The sequence below is a fragment of the Panonychus citri genome, unplaced genomic scaffold (genome assembly GCF_014898815.1).
Source record: "Panonychus citri isolate SS breed McGregor unplaced genomic scaffold, ASM1489881v1 Contig00135, whole genome shotgun sequence".
NCBI lineage: Eukaryota > Metazoa > Arthropoda > Arachnida > Trombidiformes > Tetranychidae > Panonychus > Panonychus citri.
In genome coordinates, this window is record NW_026515540.1 from 1,201,590 (window position 1) to 1,213,538 (window position 11,949).

Below are 11,949 nucleotides of genomic sequence, written 5' to 3' on the forward strand. Positions count from 1 at the left end.
AATTCTCGAGGTCACCCATAAGTTTTTTCTTCCTTTTAATATCAACTGAAGAATTCCAATAGTGCAGATACTCGACAGGTAATTCTATTCGTATGGATGGAAAACGTTCCAACATCTCTGATATTAATACACAATCTTTGCAGTAATCGTTGTCTTTCATTAATCCTTTGAAATGATAAAAAAACTGATCCAGATTTATTCAAATTATTCGATTTCTCTGTAAAATTACATAAAATACTTTTTTGTATTCACAAAAGTAATTAGTCAAAAAATATTAGTTTCGTTCATAATCAGTAAAGATTTTTGCGAATTTAAAAAACTTTGTAAGGAAAGATATTCGTCATTAAAGTTAGTGATTAATCAATTGTTATACATTCAGCGCGATTGTCATGTTTTTCGAGAAATTGTTTAGCAGAATGTTCGTAAAAAGGATATTCCATCAATTTATTACATATTTCCCTTAAATTGGCTTCAATTGACTTTAAGTCCTGATGATTTCCTTTTGCCTCTACAATTCGACTCTCGTAAATACTAAAACAAAGTTCCAATGCTTTTTTCCCAAGATTTTCACGATCGGTTTCACGAAGATATCCTTTGCTTCTCAATTCTAATGAATTCAAAAATATTGCGATTCTCAATAATTGTTCAGCATCACCTAAAGTTTTATTCACATCAATCAGTAAATCTGTCGATCGACGGATGTGAGTACAGAAACTTCCTGGTCTCTCGATTGAGTAGTTCAATGTCTTCAGGATTCCATGGAATATATAATAGTTACATTTAGTCGTGTCGAAAAGATCTTGAATGGGTGAAGATTTTACTGTTTCAGTTGAATTATCCCCAATTTCGGAAGTAGTAGAACTTTGAGGATGAGTAGGCAGTTCAAATGGCTCGGTGAGTATCTTTCGAGCGTTTGCAAAATCTTCAGAAAGAGAATAAAGATAAGCCATTCGAGAAAGAGCTTTGTAATGACCTGGAGAACATCTTAATATTCTAAGCATCGCTTCACGACACAGATTTATGATTTTTCGATGTAATCGTTGGTCTTCACTTTTCACAGTAGCCAAATCAGAAATTTCCTTTCCGGTATCATCAATGGTTTTATTATTTCTTGACACAGAATCAAAGAGAGTAATACTTTTTTCTGCACGAGTTAAAACCTCCAGTATTTCCGGTGATAGAGTTTTATCTCTTTGATTATACTTGAGGGCATAAGCGTGAATACGATAATGAATTTCAATGCCAAAACGATAATGAATAGAATTGACATTATTAATTCCAGAAATATCTCCATTTGAGACAAAATGAGACAAAGATAATCCGTAACATCGAAGTGCCTCTGAGATGTCACTTCTCTCAGCGATTTTTCCTAAGAAATAATAATTCATCATAATTTCGACAGCATTGGCAAATTTGTTTGCTGATTCAAAGCAAACGCGAGCTTGTTCTAAGAATTTCTTTCGCTGTTTATTCATCTCTTCCTTTTGTGAATTCTCCAGTACTGGTCCAAATTTCATGACTCGAGAAATATAACTCGCAATGTTATAAGCGCACTTTCCATATTCGAACCATACCTTGGAATTATTATCTTTCAATGGAGTCGCTTTATTGTAACAACGAAATGCTTTTTGCCCAAAAAGCAACACCTCATGAGTAGATGAGTAGAAAACTCGACCATTCTGTTCGTGAATACAAATGAGATTAGAGCTTTAACAAAATAAGTTTTAATACTTACAGTTGAAGAAGATTGATCAATTTGACTTGTTATTGCGAGTGCACATCCAGCCCATGAATCAAATCGATTGAGATTTAAAGTTAGATCGAGAGTATAAAATTGGACGGCTTTTCTATGAATTAGATGAATATTATTAGAAATCATTTAAATTTGCTAGCTATTAAATGAATTGACTTACAGAACCTCTTTGTTTTTTAAGTAATAATCAGCTAAATAATAGTAAAGATCTTGAGTAACATGATCTTTTGGAATACTTGATGACGGCTCAATGGATTTTCCATTATCGACATATTCTTTGACAGAATTAGAAAATCTTTCAGGATTTAAATTTTCAGGGACCTTGGAAAGCAATTTGAGTAACAGCTCCGCAGTATTTGCATTGATAGAATCACATTTTTCACTATCAAAAGTTGGTAAAGTTTTAGGAATAAAATGATTGTAAATAGTATTCATGTCCTTCCAATGTAAAGAAACTCCCGATTCAGGATGAGCTGATAGAAAGTTACATTCTAATTGTTTGTAAAAACAACCAAGACAGCTAAGAATTAATTTCTCTCTCAGGATAGTTGATTGATTGATCGAATAATCGAGTGAAAGAGATAAAAACTCTCCATTGGAATGACAACAAACTCCTTTATTCCCAAGATATTCATGAATTGAGTTAATCAAGTAAGTGATTTGCCCTTCGTCAATGTGTCCACATCGCATCTCGTTTATGAAAGTTTGTAGAATACAAGTCCAGGCCATTACGTTGTAATCTTCAGTTCCTAATTTTAACAATTTGATGGCCAATTCTCGATCAATAGATGTTCCATGACCATTCTTTAGACAAGATCGTAATAGATTTAGCAATGTGTCGGTCAATTGTTTACTTCGAGCAATTATTTCGATCCCTCGTTCCCATTGTTGTGATGATTGAATAGCTTGACAAAGATACTCTTCTTCTTGTTTAGAGAGCTCAGATTTAGATGCGAATAGTTCAACAATTTCTTCGTTTCGATGCTGATCCAATAATGTGTCCAAATTATTTTCATTCATCTTATTTATCATTGATCTAAGACTAGAAGAGGTATACACAGTTTGATTTGCCGCTCGCACTAATTTGAGGTTAGTTTTGGTAAACAATTCATTTGCCATTAGAAGATAATCAACTTTAGATTCTTTGATACCTCGAAGAATCAAAAGACGAATGAAAAATTTATCATAATCTGGAGTAATCATCAAATTTCTTAGATATGGAATTGATTCAGCTAAAATTATCGCTTCGGATTTATCGAACTGAACTTCATTAGCAATTAAAATCAAATTTGTTTTGTCAACACTTATATTTTTGATTGAGCACATTAAAGTTGTCTGTAACGGATACCATTTGCGATAAATTCTGTACAGATCTCTGAAATTAGAAGGTAATTTGATTGCAGTGGCTTCGTTTGCTATTAACATAAAAAGATCAGCAATAAGCAGATGAACTTGTCTGCCTTTTGAGATGAATGGTATTTGTTTCAAGCGATAACGGGCCAAAATTAAACGTTCCACTTGAGCTTCGTTCTTTGTTTGTACCTGTAACTCCTCTTCTTGGACTATTTCACGTGTTAAAATACTTTCTGGTAACATTGTGAATATCTTTTCGTACATATTGTTGACTATTGGATCTTTCGGCTGTAAATCTTCAACTGATCTTCTTTTCGCTGATGGACCAGGACTCGATCCTTGGCTGTTTCGTTTATTATTTTGAATAAGATTTCCTTTGGAAGAAATCGTATTAGCATTGGAACGAGGCTTGCCAGTGATTTTCAATGTTATTGATTTACTACGATTGAGTTTTTGTTTCTCCATTTCACTACTTACAATGATTAAAGCTGAAATTAATGATTGTAGCGACGAAAGTGTTTCGGTATTGAGGTCTAATTGCAAAGACTTTCGAGCATTTTCTTGTTGCGTTCCAGTTTTCTTTTGTTCATCACGAAGTTTTTTCATCTTCTTGAGTTCGTCTAAAGTTTTTGTTTTTCTTGTCATAACACTCGCAGAACTACAATCGAGTAGATAATCCAGACCAACAGGTAATTCTGGTTTTAAGGTTGGTGAAGATTTCAAAATCTCTGATATTAAAACGCGAGCTTTAAAGTAGTTGCCATCTTTCATTAATCCTTTGATTGCGAGCTTAAGACAATTACGGTAATGATTAAGCACGAAATAGAGACCCATTAAAGTGTCGAGAACAATCCAATTGGTCGGACTGATTCGATGAGCTTCTTCAAAACAAACTCGTGCGATATGAAAATCAGACTGATTAAGAGCTCGTTTACCAGTTTCAATCATTAGAGTTACATCACCACCAGCGATTGATGAGCAATCGAGAAAATAATCCAGATTATTTTGTGAAAGCTTATATTCAGTCCTAAGGTCTTGAACTTTTTTCATTAGACTGTTTTGTTCACAGTAACAAGACGTAGCTCTACAGATATTCTGGTGCAAAAGTTGTTCTTTGATTAAGTCGTAAGTTAATTTGAGTAAATTGTCAGGAAAAAAAGGACCGTGATTAAGCTTCCAGTTCCGCGGACCAGGAATCAACTCATGAAAAGCTTTTTCAGATTCTTTTGTCCAATCTACACCCGATTTGGTTAATTCAGGAATAACATACGATTGCACTATCTCTTCGACCCATAACTTTAATTTCGAGTCCGCGAGTTTATTGTTAAGCTTATTTGACTTGATGAGATCGATTATTCCAAATTTATCATTACGATTCAATTGATTCGAAAATTGTTTAACCTTGTATACTTCCGATCGCAAAGAGTCTGTTTTGGACTTGTTGACACTCAAGTAACTTTCTAATTTACTTCTCATGTGGCCAATTCCTTTATTGAATTCGGATCTTTCGTTTTCTATCTCAATCGTATAATCTTTTAGCTTGTTGTTCAATAGATCCAACCTTTTTTGTACATCAACTCGATAAATTTCAACACTTTTGGCTATGCTTGTGTTGTCGGTATCGTTGTTGTTATTGTCTAGTTCAATGGGCACAATATTAACTGAGTTATTATTCTGATTACATGAAGCACAGAAAAGCTCATTAGTTGTATTGTCCACAAATTCAGCGATACGGTTGTTACATATGGAACATGGTTGGTCATCTAAGTCCGAACTGAGAATCACAGCACAACATCTTTTTGATGGTAAAATTGGTCGATGAAATTTGAATAAATGATCCTCACAAAAATACTTTTTACCGCACAAACACTGGAAAATGGCTTGATTGTTACAAACGGAATCATCTTCACATTTCTTCCTGTCAATTGCTTTGAGATAATCAGTTTCTAAGAGTTCAGATTTACACAAGACACATGAGCGATTTTCTCGTTTACACTTTCCACAAAATGTCCTCAAACATTTGTGAACATAAAAAACGCCACTTTGGTCGTGACCACAGTCCAACTTGACGATTGATTGGTTACTTGTTACCTGGAGGGGATAAAGAGATTCAAATTGTTGAATTAAACGAAAGGTCATTTAAAGGATAATAATAGAAAGAGCAACAACTAATACTTACTTTTGCCATGAAGATCAAAGGTTAAGATGATCCAAGGAATCAACTTTGCTTAGAGAAAGTGTCACAATAAATTGTCAAAATTCACATTCAAAGGAATAGATGATTACAATTAGAACGAAAATCTCGAAACAGCTACCAAAGGCTTTCCTAATGAAGGTCCATTTATTTTCCATGTAAACTTAATTGTTACAAACAAGTATTTCGATCCACTGGTTTAAATGGTTAATAAATTATCTTTGGAAATGATAGTTTGACAAAATCTAACATTTTTATCAGTTGTTTTCACGATAAAAACACTCGAAAATTTTAGCTTGTAAACAAGGTAGTATAACGTTGATTTATTAACTATTGATAACTAGTAATTGATTACAATCAACTTGATAAAACTTCATTTTTCATATGAGCGGGAAATTCAAAAGGTTCGAAATTAATAATGATCTCGATTAAAAAAACTTTAAACTTATCGGAATCTTTAAAATAGAAAATGAATTAATTTTGAATGTTTTACATTAATTCGATTAAATTTAAATAAGAAAAAAATTAGTTGTTCGTATTGAAACAATGGAGATATTTTCATCAGTTAGGCTTCATTTTTAAGGGTTTGTGTTAGTGCTGAATAACAAACAAAAGAAATGATCTTTTATCTCAGCCAAAGCAAAAATGGACTAAATATTTAATATAATAAAGTAACATAACCATTATCAATGGACGAACAGTCGAGAAAATAATTTAGTTTTGGTTAAGTTAGTTGGTATAATAAACAAAAATGATCCAAATTTATTCAAATTATCCGATTCATCATCAAAATTGCATAAAATATTTTTCATTATACAATGTAATGTAGTTATTCACAAAAGTAATTAGTCAAAAATATTAGTTTTGTTCATAATCAGCAAAGATTTTTGCGAATTTAAGAAACTCTGTTAGGAAAGATATTCATGATTGAAGTTAATGATTAATAAATTGTTGAACATTCTTGCCCAGTCTTTTGAGAAATTGTTTAGCAGAATGTTCGTAGAAAGGATATTCCATCAATTTGTTGCACATTTGCCTTAATTCAGCTTCAATCGACTTTAAATTGTTACGATTTCCTTTCGCTTCCATAACTCGACTCTCGTTAATACTAAAATAATGTTCCAATGCTTTTTTCCCAAGATTTTCCCGATCGGTTTCACAAAGATACCCTTTGCTATTAAACTCTGACGAGCTCAAAAGTATTGCGATTCTCAATAATTGTTTAGCATCACCTAAACTCTTATTCACATCAATCAATAAATCTGTCGATCGACGGATGTGAGAAAAGAAACTTCCTGGTCTTTCGATAAAGTTGTTTGATGTCTTCTGGATTCCGGGGAATATGTAATATTCGCATTTAGTTGGATCGAAAACATTTTGAATCGAGAGAAATTTTTCTGTTTCAGTTGAATTATTCCCAAATCCAAAATCATTAGAACTTGGTGGACAAGCTGGTGGTTCAAATGGTTCGGTGAGTATCTTTCGAGAGTTTAGAAAATCATTAGAAAGATAAAAAGATGAGCCATTCGATAAAGAGCTTTGTAATGACCTGGAGAACATGTTAATATTCTAAGCATTACTGTACGACACAGGTTTACGATTTTTCGATTTAATCGTTGGTCTTCACTTTCCAAAGTAACCAAATCAGAAATTCCGTTTCTGGTATCATCAATGAGTCTATCATTTCTTGATACAGAACCAAAGAAATTACTTTTGTCTACACGATTTAGAATCTCCAGTATTTCCGATGATAGAGTTTCATCTCTTTGAATATACTTGAGAGCACAAGCATGAATGCGATAATGAATTTCGATACCAAAACGATAACGAGTAGAATTGACATTATAAATTCCAGAAGTCACTTTACTTGAGACAGAATGATATATAGATGATTCGTAATATCGAAGTGACTTTAAGATGTCACTTCTTTCAGAGATTTTTCCTAAGAAATAATAATTTAGCCAAAGTTCGTCAGCATTGGCAAATTTGTATGCTGATTCGAAGCAAATTTGAGCTTGGTCTAAAATTGTTTTCGTTGCTGGTCCATTTCTACTTTTTGTGAATTCTCCAAAACTGGTCCAAATTTCATGACCCGAGAAAAATAGCTCGCGATGTTATAAGCGCACTTTCCATATTCGAACCATATCTTGGATTTGTTATCTTTCAATGGAATCGCTTTATTGAAACAACTAACCCTGTCTTTTAGCCGAATCGCTTCATTGTACAATTGACATGCTTTTTTCCCCAGAAGCAACACCTCACAAGTTGATGAGTAGAAAACTCGACAGTTCTGTTCATGAATAGAAATTTGAGATTAGAAGTGTAACAAAATATTAATTATAAGTAGTTTTAATATTAACTAATAATACGCACAGTCGAAGAATATTGATCAATTTGACTTGTTATTGCGAGTGCACATCCAGCCCATGAATCAATTCGATTGAGATTTAAAGTTAGATCGAGAAAGTAAAATTGGACGGCTTTTCTATGAATTAGATGAATAATATTAGAAATCATTTAAATTTGCTATTATATGAATTAACTTACTGAAACTCTTCGTTTTTCAAGTAATAATCAGCTAGATAATAGTAAAGATCTCGAGTAACATGATTTTTTGGAATACTTGTTGTAGGTTCAATTGGTTTCCCATGATCGATATATTCTTTGACAGAATTGAGAAATCTTTCGGGATTTAAATTTTCAGGGACCTTGGAAAGCAATTTGAGTAACAGCTCCGCAGTATTTGCATTTATAGAATCACATTTTTCACTATCAAAAGTTGGCAAAGTTTTAGGAATAAAATGATTATAAATAGTATTCATGTCCTTCCAATGCAAAGAAACTCCTGATTCAGGATGAGCAGTGGTCAGGAAGCTACATTCTAATTGTTTGTAGAAGCAACCAAAACATTGTTGGATTAGTCTCTTTTTCTTCCTGTTACATTGATTAACCAGATAATCAAGAGCGAGAGATAAAAACTCTCCATTGGAATGACAACAAACTCCTTTATTCCCAAGATATTCATGAATTGAGTTAATCAAATAAGTGATTTGCCCTTCGTCAATGTGTCCACATCGCATCTCGTTTATGAAAGTTTGTAGAATACAAGTCCAGGCCATTACGTTGTAATCTTCAGTTCCTAATCTTAACAATTTGATGGCCAATTCTCGATCAATAGATGTTTCATGACCATTCTTTAGACAAGATCGTAATAGATTTAGCAATGTGTCGGTCAATTGTTTACTTCGAGCAATTATTTCGATCCCTCGTTCCCATTGTTGTGATGATTGAATAGCTTGACAAAGATACTCTTCTTCTTGTTTAGAGAACTCAGATTTAGATGCCAATAGTTCAACAACTTCCTCGTGTCGATGCTGATCCAATAATGTGTCCAAATTATTTTCATTCATCTTGTTAATCATTGATCTAAGGGAAAATGAGGTGTAAATAGTTTGATTTGCTGTTTGAACTGATTTCAGGTTAATTTTGGTAAACATTTCATTTGCCATTAGAAGATAATCAACTTTAGATTCTTTGATTCCTCGAAGAATCAAAAGACGAATGAAAAATTTATCGTAATCTGGAGTAATCATCAAATCTCGTAGATATGGAATTGATTCAGTTAAAAATATTGCTTCGGATTGATTGAATTCAACTTCATTAGCAATTAAAATCAAATTTGTTTTGTCAACACTTATATTCTTGATTAAGCACATTAAAGTTGTCTGTAACGGATACCATTTTCGATAAATTTTATACAGATCCATGAAATTAGAAGGTAATCTGACTGCGGTGGCTCCGTTTGATATTTCATAGAGAAGATCAGTAATCAGCAGACATATTTGTTTTCCTTTTGCGTCGAATGGTATTTGTTTCGAGAGGTAACGGGTTAAAATTAAATGTTCCACTTGAGCTTCGTTCTTTTCATGTACCTGTAACTCCTCTTCTTGGACTATTTCACGAGCTAAAATACTTTCTGGTAACATTGAAAATATTTTTTCGTACATATTGTGGACTGTTGGATCTATTGTTTTTTTATCTCGCGCGGGTCTTCGTTTTGCTGATGGATCATGACCTTGGCTCTTTCGTTTATTATTTTGCTTTTCTTTGGAAGAAATCGACTCGTTACTCGCATAAGCAGCCGAAAGAGGGTTACCAGTGATTTTCAATTGTATTAATGTACTAAGATTGAGACTTTGTTTTTCCATCTCAATACTAATAATTATTAGAGCTGAAATCAAGGATTTTAACGACGAAAGTGTTTCGGTATTGAGGTCTAATTGCAAAGATTTTCGAGCATTTTCTTGTTGAGTTTCAATTTTTACTTGTTCATCACGAAGTTGTTTCATCTTTTTAGTTCATCCAAAAGTTTTATCTTTCTATCATGACCTTTACAAGGATTCCAATTGTGTAAATACTCAACAGGTAATTCCTTTCCTATGGATGGAAAACGTTCCAACATCTCTGATATTAATACAAGAGCTTTGAAGTAATTGGCGTCTTTCTTTAATCCTTTGATTGCAAGTTTTAGACAATTATTATTATCATCGAGTACGAAATAAAGACCCATTAAAGTGTCAAGAACAACCCAATTGGTCGGACTGATTCGATGAGCTTCTTCAAAACAAACTCGTGCGATATGAAAATCAGACTGATTAAGAGCTCGTTTACCAGTTTCAATCATTAGAGTTACATCACCACCAGCGATTGATGAGCAATCGAGAAAATAATCCAGATTATTTTGTGAAAGCTTATATTCAGTCCTAAGGTCTTGAACTTTTTTCATGAGACTGTTTTGTTCACAGTAACAAGACGTAGCTCTACAGATATTCTGGTGCAAAAGTTGTTCTTTGATTAAGTCGTAAGTTAATTTGAGTAAATTGTCAGGAAAAAAAGGACCGTGATTAAGCTTCCAGTTCCGCGGACCAGGAATCAACTCATGAAAAGCTTTTTCAGATTCTTTAGTCCAATCTACACCCGATTTGGTTAATTCAGGAATAACATACGATTGAACGATTTCATTAACCCACAACTTCAATTTCGAGTCCGCGAGTTTATTGTTAAGCTTATTTGACTTGATGAGATCGATTATTCCAAATTTATCATTACGATTCAATTGATTCGAAAATTGTTTAACCTTGTATACTTCCGATCGCAAAGAGTCTGTTTTGGACTTGTTGACACTCAAGTAACTTTCTAATTTACTTCTCATGTGGCCAATTCCTTTATTGAATTCGGATCTTTCGTTTTCTATCTCAATCGTATAATCTTTTAGCTTGTTGTTCAATAGATCCAACCTTTTTTGTACATCAACTCGATAAATTTCAACACTTTTGGCTATGCTTGTGTTGTCGGTATCGTTGTTGTTATTGTCTAGTTCAATGGGCACAATATTAACTGAGTTATTATTCTGATTACATGAAGCACAGAAAAGCTCATTAGTTGTATTGTCCACAAATTGAATGGTACATTTTTTACATTTGGAACATGGTTGTTTATCGGTGTCCGGGTTGTCAATGGCTTTGAGGTAATCAGTTTCGACGAGTGTAGATTTACACAAGACACACAAACGATTTTCTCGTTTACACTTTTCACAAAAAGTCCTCAAACATTTGTGAACATAAAACACTTCACTTTGATCGTGACCACAGTCCAACTTGACGATTGATTGATTACTTGTTACCTGGAGGGGATAAAGAGATTCAAATTGTTGAATTAAACGAAAGGTCATTTAAAGGATAATAATAGGAAGACCAAGAACTAATACTTACTTTTGCCATGAAGATCAAATGTAAAGATGATCCAAAGAATCAACTGTATTTAAAGAAAATGATTCAATAAATGATAAAAATTCATCGAAAGGAAGTTACAATCAACAGTCACAATGAAAATCAAGATAAAATGGTCACGAAATGATAAAATTACTTTAGGAATGTATCTTAATCTTCACTTAATCTCTGGTAAGATAGTCTAAAACTGTAACTTCCCTTTTTGTCTGAAATTAACCCTTTAAAAGATCAGATTGAAACGTAAAAATGGACTTTCACTTTCAAAGGATCTCTAATTGAAGTTCGATTCATTCTCCATGTTCACTTAATTGTTACTAACAGCGATCTCTTTCACTGGTTTAAATGGTTAATATAATTATCTTAACGTTAGTTCAACTAGTAACTCACGAGAGGATGTTAAGTTTAAAAAGTATAAATTATCTTACCTAAAAATGTGACAAGATGACAATTTATTAATAATTCAATTGTAGACATTTTTCATTTTCTTATCACAGTTTTAGGTAAGATAAAAAGTCTTTAAAATAGAGGATGAATTAATTTTTAATGTTTTACATCAATTCGATTCCAATTGTGTAAATACTCTAACTCAACTGGGAATTCTATTCCTATCGATGGAAAACGTTTCAAAATCTCAGAGATTAGTACACGAGCTTTGAAGTAATTGCCATCTATCTTTAATCCTTTGATTGCGAGTTGTAGACAATTATTGTGATCATTGAGCACGAAATAAAGACCCATTCAAGTGTCGAGAACAAACCAATTGGTTGGATCGATTCGATGAGCTTCTTCAAAACATATTCGAGCACTTGGCAGATCCGTAAACTGAATTAGAGCTTGTTTACCAGTTTCGTTCTATAAAG

General features: G+C 33.0%; 2 protein-coding genes across 2 annotated transcripts; both read right to left on the reverse strand.

Annotated features, from left to right (window-relative positions):
- Positions 1 to 166: 166 nt before the first annotated feature.
- LOC128392081 (uncharacterized) lies at positions 167 to 5,589 on the reverse strand. Its single transcript, XM_053352062.1, has 4 exons — positions 5,286 to 5,589; positions 1,914 to 5,197; positions 1,736 to 1,847; positions 167 to 1,679 (listed from the first exon to the last, which is right to left on the reverse strand). Exons 1-4 carry the CDS (start codon positions 5,292 to 5,294, stop codon positions 357 to 359), a joined length of 4,728 nt encoding a protein of 1,575 aa, XP_053208037.1. The 5' UTR covers positions 5,295 to 5,589; the 3' UTR covers positions 167 to 356.
- A 4,056-nt stretch (positions 5,590 to 9,645) lies between these two features.
- LOC128391984 (uncharacterized) lies at positions 9,646 to 11,196 on the reverse strand. Its single transcript, XM_053351951.1, has 2 exons — positions 11,072 to 11,196; positions 9,646 to 10,983 (listed from the first exon to the last, which is right to left on the reverse strand). The coding sequence occupies exons 1-2, from the start codon at positions 11,078 to 11,080 to the stop codon at positions 9,646 to 9,648; spliced, it is 1,347 nt and encodes a 448-aa protein (XP_053207926.1). The 5' UTR covers positions 11,081 to 11,196.
- Positions 11,197 to 11,949: the final 753 nt, after the last annotated feature.

Coding starts and splice junctions, on each gene's coding strand:
- LOC128392081 (XM_053352062.1), bottom strand. Junction 1,848..1,913: donor TTAAAAAACAAAGAGGTTCT/GTAAGTCAATTC, acceptor TCTAATTCATAG/AAAAGCCGTCCAATTTTATA. Junction 1,680..1,735: donor TTGATCAATCTTCTTCAACT/GTAAGTATTAAA, acceptor ATTCACGAACAG/AATGGTCGAGTTTTCTACTC.